General features: G+C 42.9%; 1 protein-coding gene across 1 annotated transcript in view; it reads right to left on the bottom strand.

The window, feature by feature from the left end:
• Positions 1-11,216: 11,216 nt before the first annotated feature.
• The window catches only part of Acer2 (alkaline ceramidase 2), a 39,425-nt gene continuing 35,041 nt past the window's right edge, over positions 11,217-15,600 (bottom strand). The window contains exon 6 of the mRNA XM_026397577.2: positions 11,217-15,455. Coding sequence (XP_026253362.2) covers positions 15,269-15,455 — 187 coding nt within the window. The 3' untranslated portion in view covers positions 11,217-15,268. The remainder of the gene's footprint in view (positions 15,456-15,600) is intronic.

The raw sequence follows: 15,600 nt of genomic DNA, 5'->3' as shown, positions 1-15,600 counted from the left end.
GCAGAGTAAAGCACACTGACCTTGAACCCAGGAGCACACAGAGAGCCTGTGAGATTTCCCAGGAGGGGCCCTATGGGTCACTGAAGAAAGAGGTGGATAAGGGCACCAGGAACCCTCAAGTAGCATGGTTTGAATATCCAAAAACAGTGCCTCATTTGTCACTCTAAGCTGTCGAAGGGTATCTGTGATAAAAAGCATAGACAGCCTGCAGCCTTTTCTTGATTCCAGCCAGGAAAAGGGCCAAGGGAAGACTTCCAGGGTAGGACCCAGTCTGGGGCCCCTTGACATCCACCTCCCTTGGCCATGACTGTCATATTATCTGCTGTCTGCTGCATGCCATCACCACCAGTCAGGTGGAACTACTTAAATTAAATTAAAATCACATTTAAAAATTCAGCTTTTCAGTTGCACCAGAGCTTGGGAGCCACTTGTGACCAGCAGTTTGTGGCAGGTCACAGAAACTATCTCTCATCACAGAAAGTCACAGTGGACAGTGCTGAGCTATGAGCTAGGAATGTTTTCGCTTGGATATTAAAAACTTTTTTTTTTAAAATCAAGGTTTTGTTTGGATAGAAGAAAAAGCAGAAAACTGAATGGACCTGTCATCTTGTTAAACTTCATTAGCAAGGAAACAGACTGACATAAGTTTGGCTTGAACTGGGGTTTTCCAGATGCCACCTCACGGGGCCTCTCTCCCAGGAACACAAGCCCCATGGGCATGCATGTGTCGGGGCCCCAAAGGCACTGGAAGTTCAGGCAAGTCATTCTTTCCCTTCTTGCTTTCTCTTCACAAGAAATAACTTTCCTTAAACAACAAAGAAATACTTGGCAAAAACTCCTGGAACTCTGATTTGGGCTGAGAGAATGCAACTTTGAGACACAAACTAGCCTAATTTTAAATTATGAAGTCCTGAGCCAGGGAGACACTGGACAAGCCACCAAGATCTAATTATCCCATGGGGTCTTCAAATGCCCCTCATGTGCCAGGACTATTCTAAGCTACAGGGAGAAGCTATGAGCCAAGGACCTTCCCTCAGTGCCTACATGGAAGGACCTGACCCACAGGGTAAATAATAGTGTCCCTTCAGGATCCTAGATCCAAGGCAGCCATATAACGATAATTCATCCGCCAACCTCATTTCGAATTCTGTAATCCCACCCCTAATCCATATCAAGCACTCAGTTCTCTGCTGTCAGTATATCCCAGTGACCATCACGGCAACCATATTAGATCTCAGGTGTTGTCATTCTCTCTTCCGTATGTGCAAACAGTCTCAGAGAAGTAAAGCAAGTGGCACAAAATCATGCCACTGGTGCAGGATGAGCCAGCCTTCCAACCCTAACATCATAGTCCATATGACGGGGGAAAGCACATGCTGTCAAACGTCCAGTGTTTCTAGGATTTTAGTGAGAACCTATAGCTCTGAAGATAGAGAAATGAACAAGACATAGACTCCTCCCTGTGGTAAAGACAAACGTAGTTCAGTGTGCTCCATGGTGGGAAAACTAGAATTTGCTATAGAAACATAGGAAGGGCACATGATGTGACTGCGGTGGTATCAGGGACAGCTTCCTGGAGGAAGTGATATGTATATGAAGTCCTGCATATTGAGTAGAAGTAAGGGTGTTAACAATGGGGGTGGGGAGCCCTGGGGATGCAGCTGAGTGGTACAGTACCCCAGGGTTCAATCCCAGGGAAAAAAAAAAAAAAAACAGAGGCCTGGCTACTTGTCAAGTAACAATAATAATAACCAGAACTTCAAAACAGGAATTAAGAGGAAAATTGCAATAAATACTATATTCAAAGGGCTAACTTCCTTATCAAAAGTTCTCGTAATGTAGGGGGAGATAAAAACAGGACAAGACAGTAGAATGAATCAGACATCACTTTCCTATGTTCACAAATGAATACGTGACAAGGGTAACTCCACATTATACACAACCACAAAAATGGGAAGTCATACTCCATGTATGTATGATATGTCACAATACATTCTGCTGTCATGTATAACTAAAAAGAAGAATGAAAGAAAAATTGTTAAGGAAAAACAAAAAAGCAGGACAAGGGTGTACTGAGTGGCGGAGTGCCTGCCTGAGGCCCTAGACTCAATCCCCAGCACCAAAAAAAAAAACAAAAAAACAAAAAAACAGAACCTCACAGCTGACCATTAAGGAAGGAAACAGTCATGTTCATGTATGACCTCATCCTGTCTTCACATAACCTAAAGAATCCGTGATAAACAGTGACCATGACAATGGAACCGACTTGTTCACATTTTGCGGCAAAGTCTGTAATGAACAATTTGTAAATGGCCAGTTAATGTTTTGGTCCTGTTTCTTGATCTGTGGCACAATTCCTTCAGCTAAGTCAGTGGCTCAGCAGACTGGAGGGAGCTGGCCTAGATCCCTCAGTGCCAGTAAAATGAACTTCCATGCACTCCATTGCTTCTGGTGATGTCTACCAACCAAAGGGGAATGGCTTCCAAGGCCACCTATATGTCACGGTGTTCCCCTGTTCTGTGCAATGACGCATAGGCCTGCCAGCACACCAGGGTGGGAGGACTCAGGAGACCCAGGCTATGGAGGGCTTGCCATCTGCCTTAGCCCCAAGTACAGCTCATTCTGAAGAACTTGAGCATGCCTTAGAAGCCTTGGGACCCACCCAGGGCAGTTTGAAGAGGAACCAGGACTGGATGGATCTACAGTTCCATTGGCATCTGTTTTATATATTGGCTTCCATTTGAAGAACACTTTCCATTGCTATAAACAACTTGAAAACCCCAAGCTAATCCAGCCTTTCTCCATGATAGGAAAGAAAACCAAGCTGAAAGAGAAGAGCTGAAACTGAGATCCAGGTCTCCTGGTCCCAGGGATCTTTGTCTGCTGTCCAAGCAATTCCCTTTACTCTCTCCACATCCAGATTGTAAGTTTTAGTTGGCGGTCTGTTCCCAGCCTTGAATAACCAAAATGTTTACTAGTGTGCTGACCACCAGGACAAGGTATGGCCAGGCAGGATGTCCAGTTCAGCTGCATGAATCAAAAAACCCAAAAGGACAGTCACTTAAACAAGATAAAGGTTTATTTCTCTATTACATAGGCAGCAGAGTTGATATGGCAGTTCCATACTAACATCTTAAAACTTTTAAGATCCCAAGCTCTTTCCAATCCCTCACTCAGCCATCTCAAAGACTCCTTTGACACCTTTGGGACGCAAGATGGCAACCAGAACTCCAGCCACTACATCCATATTCCAGGAAGCAGACTAGAGGAGGGCAACAAATAAACAGAGCAAATGGAGATATTGTTGTTTCAAAGGAAATTTCCTGAAAACTGCTACATACTACCTCTAGTCTATGTCTTCAAACAACTGGCTCCAAAAAGATGAGGCAGCCATCCTCCGCTTCTAGTTCAAAAAGAAGGGAGAACTGCTATTGGAGAACTTCTCTGCTGTGCTAGGATTATTTCATTAATCCTCCAACATTGTGAAGTAATTTATCTCTTCTGTACAGATGAGAAAACTGAGTCTTAAAGAAGATCTTTGCTCAAGGTCACATACTCAAAAGCCCTGGCCTCCACATTTTAGAAATATGTCTCAATATGTGGTTCTCCACCGTCAGGAGCAACTCTGCTGCCCATCCCCCATGCCCCGTCCTGCCCACCCCTGTCTCCAGGATACATGTGACAAAATGACAATGTGCGGAGATATCTGGGGATGTCACAACTGGAGTGGACCGTGCTCCTGCCACCTAGGCGGTTAGAGCCTACAGTGCACAGGAAGATCCTCCACAATAAGGAATTATCCAGCCCAGAAACTCTACAGGGCTGAGGCTAAGAAACCTGATTGAAAGGAAGGTATTCCTTTAGGGCAAAGAACAGAGGCTCACAAAATAATGATTTTTCCCAAAAATATCATAGGGCAAAGGGAACGATTCCTGAAGGAGAGATTTATAAATAGGTCAAGGTTAGACTGCGCTGAGCACTCTCTAACCGCCTCATCAACCACCACACACACACACACACACACACACACACACGCCTCTGGGTCTGCCGGTGTGTGCCTGGTTCTTGGAAGTCAAGGATTGAGACCCTCAAGCCAGCTACCAAACTGAAACTTGGAGCGGGACCGCTCAGAGGCCCAGCCGGGTTTTCGGGACACCTCTTTAAAAAAAAAAAAAAAAAAAAAAAACAGAAACGAGGCTTTGGCGTCGCCCCTGCAAGTGAGGTTTGGTGTCATCAGCTTCAGGGTAAACCCATTCTCTGGAAGCCCACCTATTAGGAAACCCGCGGAGCGCGGTGCTTTCGCCTCGGTCCGCACCTGGACTCAGCGGTGACAGACAGCTCCACTGGAAACTCCGACCAGCGCGGTCCTGGGCGCGCCACCGCTGGGCACCGCGTTGGCTGCATCGCCCCCTGGTGGACTCCCGGGGCATCGCCGCCCGCTCCTCGCAAGCCCAGGCCAGTCTCCACTCGCAGATGACTCCTGATAAGGTACTCACCCTGTTCAGTACCCCACACCATCTACCTCCCCATCGTCAGCATTAGGGACGGACAGAAATACAGCCGGTCCCAGGCGGCTGGAGGCTTCTCTCCGATGTGGCAACCCGGCCCAATTATAATAATTATGTCTTGCAAATCATAACCCTTTTGATATTTTAAACTCCTGAACATGGCTCCTGTTGACATCTCTCACACTTCCCTTGCACAACAGAAACACACACAGTCACACGTAATCACCTGTACTCCTGATAGATCCAACAAGATGAGGTTGCCAGAGGCCATCATCTGAGCATCTTCCCCCAGCCCTGAGGTCTTCACCTGGTGCTGTCCTCCCCACCCTTTACATCTGTTTGAAGATCACTTTCCTATCCAGGAAGACTTCTTTGCTCCTGAAAGGTATTCCCACCATACCCTGAATGTCAGTGGTTCTGTGAATTGACTGATTGATGAAATAATGTTTAGATGCAACCTCGCAAGCATTGATTGACAAATCAGGTCCTGGGCTTGTCTCTAGGAATACACACATGAGGGTATCATGGGAGGTATATGACTGGTGGCTTTACCCTGGCAGATACCCTAATGTCCCAGAACAGAAGGGGTTTTTCTAGCAACTGACCCCCCAGGCAAGCTTCCTAAAACCCACTCTTTCCTAACTCAGGCTATAAACCTCTTCTTAATGCTGCCACCCCTCACTTTGTTTCTCAAGGTATCCTTCCACAGCTGGTTGTGGATGGGAGCACACACTCCCCAACTCAGATTCAGAAGCATGAGCCAGGCACAGGGTTGAGCACCTGCAATCTTAGCTACTTGGGAGGTTGAGGCAGGAGGATCATGAGTTCAAGGCCAGCCTCAGCAACTTAGCAAGACCCTGTCTCAAAATAAAATACAATTGTATCTTTAAAACTCCAGGCGCATGAAAAGTGATTGCAAAAACATTTCAATAGGGACCAGGGAAGACAAAGAAGAAACCCTGAGTGTGCCATTATGTGTGAGCATGACTCTGTGTGTGTGTGTGTGTGTGTGTGTGTGTGTGCGCGCGCGCATGTATAATGAAGAGGCCAACTGAACTGGGACTAAATCAATTCTTGTTCCTTTACTAACTGTGAAGAAGGAATACCACATTCTGGGAAGATGCAGGAAACAACATTCAGGACAATGTAATGGGTCAAGGAGTGTTCTCCCCCACCCCCATTCACATTCACCTTGAATCTCAGAATGTGACTTTATTTGGAAATAAGTTCTTTGCAGATGTAACTAGTTAAGATGTCAAACTGGATTTGGATGGCCCCTAACCCAAAATGGCTGGCATCTTTATAAGACAAAGGAGAATGAGATTTAGGCACAGGGAAGAAGCCATGTGATGAAGAAGGCATAGACTGAAGCAATGTATCTACAAAGCCAGAAACAAGGAGTGTCATCAAACACCAGCAGATAGGAGAGGGGTACAGAGTCATCTCACAAAGAGCCTCCAGGAGGGCTGAACCCCACAAACAACTTCATTTCAGGTTTCTGGCCTCCTGGACTATGAGAGAATAAACCTCTATTGTTTTGAGCCACTAAGTTTTGGGGTTATTTGTCATACAGCAATGAACATCTAACACAACTCTTTTGCTGGTCCTAAGGCCATGTGAAAGATCACATGGAACTAAACAAACTTCTGAAAGACTCAGGTAAGGAGACAGGGGAAAAACTGAAAACAAGACTGGAGGAAGACAAGGAGAGACCATGCCCATCAGATTAAGGCTGTCAAATTAGGTGTCCCTAGTGGTACTGAGGAGACAGGGATGTAGTCAGATTCCTCTTTAGAAAGACCACTCTGGTGCCATAGAGGATGGGTTTGAGGAATTGGACAAGTGGAATATAAACTCCTGATGGAGTTGGGGACCTCCCCTAGCAAGTGAATACAAAGTGTACCACTCACTGAGAAGGCAGCCAAGGCACAGGGTTGAACGGTATAAGTAAATGTGTGTGTCTATTGGATGTCCCATTGGAGATGGACAGGAAGTCCATTTGCTTGAGATCAGTTGGACTATGGGAACAGATCAAGAAGGAGTCTGAATGTACATAAACCCCCACCCCAGGAAGGTACAGGATATGGGGTGGGGCTTCTCACTAAGGCCACAAACAGTACTGTCATCCAAGGCATGTCATCCAGATAAGAGGTTATCTGGATTATTAACTGCTGTTTACTGAGTATCTGCTGGATGCCAGCTGCTTCTGTAGATCTTAATTATTTGTAATAATAGAACAGCTTTAAACCTGATAACCCCAGTGTGGTGCCCATCTATACAAAAAAAACTTTATCTCCTTTGCCATTTTGAAAATAAAATTAAATCCTTTGTGGAAAGAGAACTACACCTGCATTAAGAGAGAGAAAAAAAATTACGGCATTTGCAGGTAAATGGATGGAGTTGGAGAATATCATGCTAAGTGAAGTAAACCAATCCCAAATGTTCTGATAAGTGGATGCTGATCCATAACGTGGAGGGGGGAGCATGGGAAAAATGGAGGAATTTGAGCAAAGGGGAGGGAGGGGTGAGAGGGAGCAAGGGGGCAGGAAAGATGGTGGAATGAGATGGACATCATTACCCTAGGTACATGTGTGATTGCACATATGGTGTGATGCTATATCATATACAACCACAGAAATGTAAAGTTGTCCGGCAATTGTGTACAATGAATCAAAATGCATCCTGCTGCCGTCTATACCTAATTAAAATAAATAAATTAGGGGATGAGGATATAGCTCAGTTGGTAGCTGGGTTCAATCCCCAGCACCACCAAAAAAATTAATTAATTACTTAATTTAAAGAGAGAGAGAGAGAAACTATACCTAAGAGTCCAAAGCTTTGGATTCAGATCCTGACTCTGCCACTTAATAGCTGTGGTCAAAATACATTTCTAAGCCTTGATTGTATCATATGCAAATATGGAACGATAACAATGATAACCTTTCAAAGTAGCTCTGAGGAGTAAATAAGGCAACCTAAATATAATTTATGTAACGGGTTCTCAAGTAAGATTTGCTTGTAAAAGAAAATAATACTCCTAGGAAGTCTATAAATTCTTTCATGGGGTTGAACCTATGTATTATTAATGTGGCTCATGGACTATCAGTTAAAACCTAGAATTTTCAAATGCAACTCCTCTATGTCTAACTACTCCACTCTCCTTCCTGAATCCCCTCCTGCAAGAATTCAGATGTGTGGGCTGGGGATGTGGCTCAAGCGGTAGCGCGCTCGCCTGGCATGCGTGCGGCCCGGGTTCGATCCTCAGCACCACATACCAACAACGATGTTGTGTCTGCCGAGAAATGGAAAATAAATATTAAAAAAATAAAAAAAAAATAAATAAAAAAAAAAAAAAGAATTCAGATGTGTGACTCCTCCCCTCCATGCAGCCCTCTGTTGCTGGTGTGAAGCAAGCACATGCTGAGTGTTGATTTAAACTGTATTCAGTCTTGGCATGAAGGTGTAACTCAGAGTTGGAGCCCTGGGTTCAAATTCCCAGCACTGCAAAATAAGTAAGTAAACTAAATGCAGTTTCATGAGATTTGGGTCGTAACAGCACTTGACTGGAGCTACTAATCTCAAAAGTTAAATTTAGCTCCAGTGGGTTAAAAACTTCCTCTTGATCATATCTATGTGACATGTATGAATGTACTTACATTCACATTCAGCAGATTTTTAAAACTCTAAAATAATCAAATACTGAGGAGATGGAGAACAAGTTACTGAGGGAAGAGAAAAGAGGAATGTGGCAGCAGAGAGATGCTTGCACTTGAAAAAGTCCAGGGAAACATCTCTGGACCCAAAAAGAATTTACATAACCTGTGGGAGTTTTTCAGACAATTATAGTGAGTTCTGTCTGGGAAGACTAGGAATTGGCCACCAACAGCAATACCCAAAATGACCACGAGATGGCAATATCACTCTGGGAGTGTCTCCAGGTCCCTCCCACCTCAGCGGCTTTGTTTGCTTTGCTCATAGGAATCCCTAATAAATATCATCAATACCACTGTGCATTTGCTGTCACTTTGTGCTCCTGCCCTTACCTTCAACCACTTCCTCATCACTAGCCCTAATATAAAGATAAATTCTACTGACTCTACTGCTACTTGTTATATTTTAAAATAAAATAGTGTTATTGTCGCTCTCAGTTGATCAGTTGCAAAAACAAAAACTCATGTGTTTTGGGCTAATTTTTTTCCTTTTTGTGAGTTGATACCAGACAGAAGAGTTCTTAGGTAAACTGGATGTCATCAGCCTGAAAACTTTCAGAGACAGAAGTGCCACTTAAGACAAATATCAAGGGAGAAGGGCTGCTGGCCTGCATGAGTGAGGCACAGGCTAGGTGCAGTCGCAGGTGCCTCTTGCCTCTCCTATTCCCGAAGCTGAGGCAGGAGCATCACTTGAGCCTGAATTTGAGGCAACATGGCAGACCCAGCCTCTTCAAAAAAAATAAATAAATAAAAATAAGATAGGCCTGGAATCGGAGCCCTGCCCAAAGAGAGTAGAGAATAAAAACCCAAACTGTATTTTTGAACTTTTTATTTTGGAAAAAAAATGCCATAATACAGAAGTAGTTAGAATAGTAGGAGAAACCGAAATCCTTAAGATAGCATTTGAAGGATTGTCTGAGACTATAAACTGCAAAGAGGCTTGGAGGAAGATTTGTTGAGGCCTCCTAAGATGTAAATTACCAGCACCCTGGGCATGCCTCTCTCCGGTCCTTTAAAGTAAGCCTTTGAATGTCATGTATAGCCTTTTTTAAAATTGTCACATAATATTATTTGGGGGGTACAATGTAATAATTCAATAAATATATATGCCATGTAATGATAAAATCAGGAAAGCCAGCATTTTCATTCCTTAAACACCCAATAATTCTTTGTGTTGGGGGCCTGAGAACTCCTCTCTTCTAATTCTTTATAAAATATATAATAAATTGTTGAAAACTGTGGTCACCCTACTGTGCCATGGGACACTAGAACTTATTCCTCTTATCTAACTGTATTTTGGTACCCATCATCCAACCTCCAGCTTCCTCCCTTCCCACACTTCCAAGCCTCAAGTAACCCCTGTTCCACTCTACTTCCACAAGATCAGCTTTTTTAACTTCCATATTTGAAAACACACAATGTTTGTCTTTCTGTGCCTGGCCTATTCCACTTGACATAATGTCCTCCAGTTCCATCAATATTGCCACAAATGACAGGATTTTGATCCTTTTAAGGCTGAATAATATTTCATGGTATATATGTACCATGTTTTCTTTATCCATTCATCTGTCAACAGACATCCTGGTTGATTCCATATCTTGGCTATTGTGAATGTTCTGTATGGAGTATGTACGGAGTTCTGTGTGGAGTACTGGTTTCTCTTTTTTTATTTTTTTAATTCTAACTGGTTATATATGACAGCAGCACGTATCTCTTTGAATTATTGATTTAATTTCCTTTGGGAATTTAATTTCCATGTAGAATCTTTTAATGTAAAGTCCTCAAAAGAGAAGAGTCGGGGAGACTGGTCCAAGCTCTGGTCTTTCAGGGAAGGTGGGAAAGGGGAGCTGAAAAAAATGTATTCCCTTGGACCAGATCCAGGACAAGATTAACACCCACAGGGAGCAGAAGACAGAGTCAGAATGCACGGGAAGGGAGTAGGTGTGTCCTGGGGTGATGTTTCCCACTGTTCCTGCAAACAGAGCCCTCAGCTTCCTCAGCCCCTGTCCCTGCCCACAGCCCCCAAATAGAGTCAATCCTCAAGACTGAGAAACCAGTTTCAGCATCAGTAAGAATTTGATTCCTTGCTTAATCCTGTCATGGGGAAATTTCAGCTGAGTGGGCTGCCAGGGCATCTGAACCCCCAGGAATCATACATGAGTATTGACCTAGAGAGAAGACCCCACTTTCTTCAGATGTCATAGGGCCCCAGGGCCACTTTTATGTCCTTTCACCCTAGCCAGAAAAAAGTCTAAAACGCACCACTGTGGGGCTGGAGATGTGGCTCAGCGGTAGTGCGCTCGCCTGGCATGCGTGCGGCCCGGGTTCGATCCTCAGCACCACATACCAACAAAGATGTTGTGTCTGCCGAGAACTAAAAAATAAATATTAAAAATTCTCTCTCTATCTCTCTCTCTCTCTCCTCTCTCACTCTCTCTAAAAAAAAAAAAAAAAAAAAAAAAAAAAAAAAAAAAAAAAAAAAAAAAAAAACGCACCACTGTAATGACAGGTAATGCTTTCCCCATTCTTCTCTGATGGTCACATTATTGTTTTAAATCTGATGATCAATGAATCATTTAGTTAAAAAAAATAGAACTGTCACAAGAAATTAAGCAAAATATATAGGTGGATTCAGATTCTCCTGCTGAAATCATTAATGGTTGGTTTTGAAATGTCAAAAAAAATTCACAAATGAACTTTTACCTATGCTTGAGATTTTATATTCATATGACATAATTATAGAACTTCTAATAAATGTAAGGTCTAGGTACTTTATGCTAGGGATATTTAGATGTATTGATTTCACAGCACTGAGAAGATACCAACAATGAACTACATGTATTTTATGTATGTTTAGTAACAAGGATACCCAAATCCATTAACAAATGAACTTGGGCAAATGTGCTTTGCTCTATAATCCATGAAATGCCTTTTCACCTCAGATACTTCAGAAACCACTCTGGAAATAGATAAAAACATATACATATTTATTCACAGAAAATGCCATTTACAGCTTTAATATTAAATATCGTTATCAGAGTCAGTTCACAAAAAGAGCCTAAAGTGCAAAAGCTCCATTTCAAAAAGCTTTAAATCGCTCCCAAAGCAATGGAGATTAAACGCTCCCCCGCCAGGAGGCAAGCCACGCTCCCAGCACACCCTCTATGAAGTAGAAAACAAGGGATGTATCTGAAAATACTGTATTTTCTCTGATTACATATTGCAGTTATAAAATAGTCTCTAAATCTGGTTTAACATGTAGGAAAAGATACAACACTGAGGCCTTTCAAGGGGGGACCTTATTTTTAAGTCTATAGGAGAATAATGTCTATAAAATCCACTAAGAATTCCAACCTGGCCCAGGAAGATTCTTTGACCAGCTGAAACTACAACACCAGGACTAGCCTGGATAGCAAAGGTCTCAAGTTCAACTGAGGAGACGAAGCTGAGGAAGGGGCCCTGGCCGGACAAGTTCCGCCCTCACCTGTCCCCCAGAGATGGTTCCATGGCCCCAAAAGACAGAGAACCAAGGAAGTTCCAAATCCCAGTCCCAGAGCCCCCAACATGGTCCTGGCTCATGGAAGCCTGAGGAACTGGCGAGAGAGGTTTTCACACACCTGAGAAATCCAATCAACTGAAGAGGTGGCAGTATTTCTACAAAACCTGGCTGGGATGACCATGAAACTTTGTTGCCAAAGAGAACATCTTTGATCAATAACTAATGTTTCAGGCACTCTTCTCTGGACAGGCACAGAGTTCCCCCAAAATGTAGCCCATGCTGACATCTCATCCCCACATAACTTCAATATGTTCATTCAAGTGCTTGCTTTACAACATAACCAGAGAGGGGTGGAAAGATTTCTTTTTCTAATAATCAATGACCAATCAAACAACTCTAAAATAAGAATCACAGGGCAAAATGATCAATTGATAAGATTAATGGGTTTTTCTATCCTAAATCCAGTTCCCGGATATAGATCTCGGATAAATTCTAACCAGTACAACAACCTGATCGTCATTCTGAGTAACTATCACCATGACCTAACTCCTAACTGTCAAGTCTACTGGACAGAGGGAGGGATGGAGACTCTTGATTGTACAACAATTAATGAAATAAGCTGTTCATTAAAAAAAAAAATCTGAACACATCAAAATCTATGAAATTCCATAGTTAACAGCTGTTTTCTATGACACATCGATGGATTCAGGTGGGGGAAGTACATCAAAAAAATACAATTCAGTTCATCATCTCTTAGGCCCATTCATGTCAGGTTTGATTAAAACAGAAGATCCAGTGGAAAGTCTTAGAACCCAGTGACAGGCATTCCAGTGTTTAGCTAACTGGTGTATTCCACACCTGCTCTTCATGAAAAATACATGATGTGCACTCACGTTCCATTCAAGCTACAGGATAAACAGTCAATGCTAAACGATATCTATTTACAACTACACCGGGGAAAAGAAGACAGAAAGAAAATAAGGAAGTCTATTCAAATATCAAAATATTAACAATGGTTTTGGTTGAGCAATAAAGATATGGGTTATTTTCTTCTTCTACAATTTTTCTGTAGTTGCCCAATTTTCCTTAAAAAGCATGTAGTGCTTTGTTATAAATACAAATGATGTCCTAAACTCAACTGAAATATAAATGAGGATATTTCTACTCTCTTGCTTTATCATCCCATGCTGGCAAGCTGTAGTGATTTCTGTTCAAAAGCAGAGTTATGTTTTGTCCTCTTAAATATACTCCATTCTACTCCCCCCCCCCTTAGTTCTCATCTCTTTGGAACCAATCTCTAGATGGGCATACTGCTTTTCATAACAAAACCACTCCTGACATCTTAACTTAGTCATTTTTCTTGTAGAAGAGGGACAGAAATAGCTCAATAAGTCAAGGTATGTATTTTCTTTTTCACAGGCCCATTCAAATATACCCATCCATGTAATACGTTATCCCTATTTCCAGGGTCTGGAGGTGGGAGTGTAGGTAGAGCCCCTAGGGAGTACATCCTTTCCTTGGTAAAGTTAAATAGTCACTCCTTGAATGTTAGGATAATCCTCCTGTTACTAGGGAACCTTCAGGACAAATTAAACTTATACCAAAAGAACCATTTCTTACAATCTGCTTCTCCTGCTCCAGGCTTCCATACTAAGACAGCTCGGCTTTAAATACGCCAAACCCTCTAGTTAAATAGATGAGACAATAATTGTATCCTGTAAAATAGATGAGACAATAATTCATGCCTGGTAAGGTCAACCTGAAATGAGAATGGTCTGATATTTCTCTTTTTAAAATTCTAGACTTGAAACCCAAAGGACTTCACAGCAGTTCTAGTCTACCAATCGGCAGGATTTAGAGAATCACATTAGGGGTTCTGCAGATATTCAATTTAAAATGATTTAAAATATATTTTAAAATTATAATAAAGTAAAATGTACATGCATTCAATACAAGATTTTTTTGCCTTGGAAAGCACCAATTTGTTAATTTGTATTTTCACTGCCTGGATATGTTATTAAGTAAATGCTATCAATTTAAACTTATATGTAAGTTCATAAAATAGAATTTATTTCATGCATTGTGTTTCATAAATATTTCTTATTACAGGAAGAAACAGGAAATAATCCAGTGAGTTACATGTAAAATTTGAAAACCACCCAAGTGGAATACAATTATTCTTTTTAAACTCTGAACTCAGTTACATATTGCCCTTTCACTTCGAATCCTATGCAAACTCTAACTAGAGGAAGAGTTAGTTCCTAGACATGCCAAACACTGCTGCTCCCAACACTTAGACCTTCAACACAGTGACATGACTCCTACCTACAGGAAAAGGACAAAATGGCCTATTTGTCCTGCCTTCTCCCAACCAGGAATGTTACAAAGCAGAGGATGCCTGAGTTAAAATGAGAGTCCCTGAGGTTGGTAATGCCCATCTGCTGCCCTGAAGACAGTCTTGGTGTCATTGGAGCACAGTGACTCATTGCAGCCAGGCGAGAAAAACCCAGAAGGCAAGATTTGCCCCCCTGCACCAGCCAATCAGTGTGTGATTATTGCCAATATCTGAGAAAAGTGAGCCAATGCTCTGATAAAACCACAGGAAGCACCGTGTACTGTGAGAGTGTGGAGCCTAATTCCCACAGGATGTATCCGAGAAAGTAAGAGGTAAGATCCTTAAAGGTAATTTCCCAAACAGTATAGTATACTGGAGACTTTAAATGAGAAAGTTTGAAAAAACTACATGAAGCCCTTTTGGTAATCAAACGGTAGGGAGGGTGGGCTGTGTATGGAATCTTCACACCAGAGCTATTCTTCTCTGTGTATTTGAAGCCACTGGGCTGGAGGAGGAGGGCAGAAAGTTTAGATGTCAGCATTTATAAGTTGTGCTCATCTTCAAGAACAGCTTAAAGTGAAGTGCAGTTTTTGGCATAGAGAGTTAGTCATTAGCTTCACCCTCTCTGAAGTTAAGTCTCCATCTCTCAGCAGAGGTAGTAGTAAAAGGACTCACAGTACATGTGCAACCAGGGTTAGTTGAGAGGTGTAAGTGAAAAACTAGCCTCTGGAGCCATAGCCCTGTGTGTGTTTTGTTTGGTTTGGTTGAAAGACAGTTTCCCCAAATGAACATCTCTGGCACCTTCCATTAGAGAGTCGGAGAGTCGGTCTGTCAAGAGTCCACTCCAAGAGTGCCTGGGAGGGTAGCGTCTGGAGCAGGCCAGCTTTCTCCAGAAAGAAGCACTGGGTAGCCCTGGATCCCCCAAGGGACTGCTCTGCCACCACCATGAAGAATGAAGCCCAACACACCAGTGCATCTGGAAGTGACGCTGAGAAAGTTCACCTAGTGTCCCTATGCCCTCTGCTTTCCGTCTTCTCCCGGGGGCACAGTGGGACCCTAGCAGTCCAGACACACACTAATTAGAGACCAAGGGAACAGAATTTTTAAAAGATACACCCTACACCAATTCTTAGAACCCCCTTGGCTGCCCTTGCTAGCAAACGAAGCCCCAGTGTGTGAAGGAAAACAAGCAGAGAAGCCAGCCACTGCCTTGCCGTCACGTGATCTTGACTGGTGACTTCTTGCTGGCACACAGGAGGGACACATAGGGGACGCCGATGAAGGCCCATTTCTCACTGGGCCAGAACTTGATGACCGGCCCTTGCTCAGGGATCTCTGAGGCGGCATCGAAGTAGGCGAAGCACACGCAACCCAGATAGGCAGCAAGGCAGATGAGGATGTGCCTGCAAAAGGAGACAGGGGTGAGAACCTGAGAGGCGAAGCTCCACTGCAGGCAGCTTGACTGCCCTTCCCTCAGGGAACTCACCTTTCCTGTGGGAATTATAGTCATGATTAGGAAGGGGTGAGGGTGACCAACAATCCCATAAT

This window comes from Urocitellus parryii, chromosome 4 (genome assembly GCF_045843805.1).
Source record: "Urocitellus parryii isolate mUroPar1 chromosome 4, mUroPar1.hap1, whole genome shotgun sequence".
In the NCBI taxonomy this organism is placed as follows: Eukaryota; Metazoa; Chordata; class Mammalia; order Rodentia; family Sciuridae; genus Urocitellus; species Urocitellus parryii.
The sequence above is the reverse complement of the archived record's forward strand: the minus strand, read 5'-3'. Positions and strand labels throughout refer to the sequence as shown.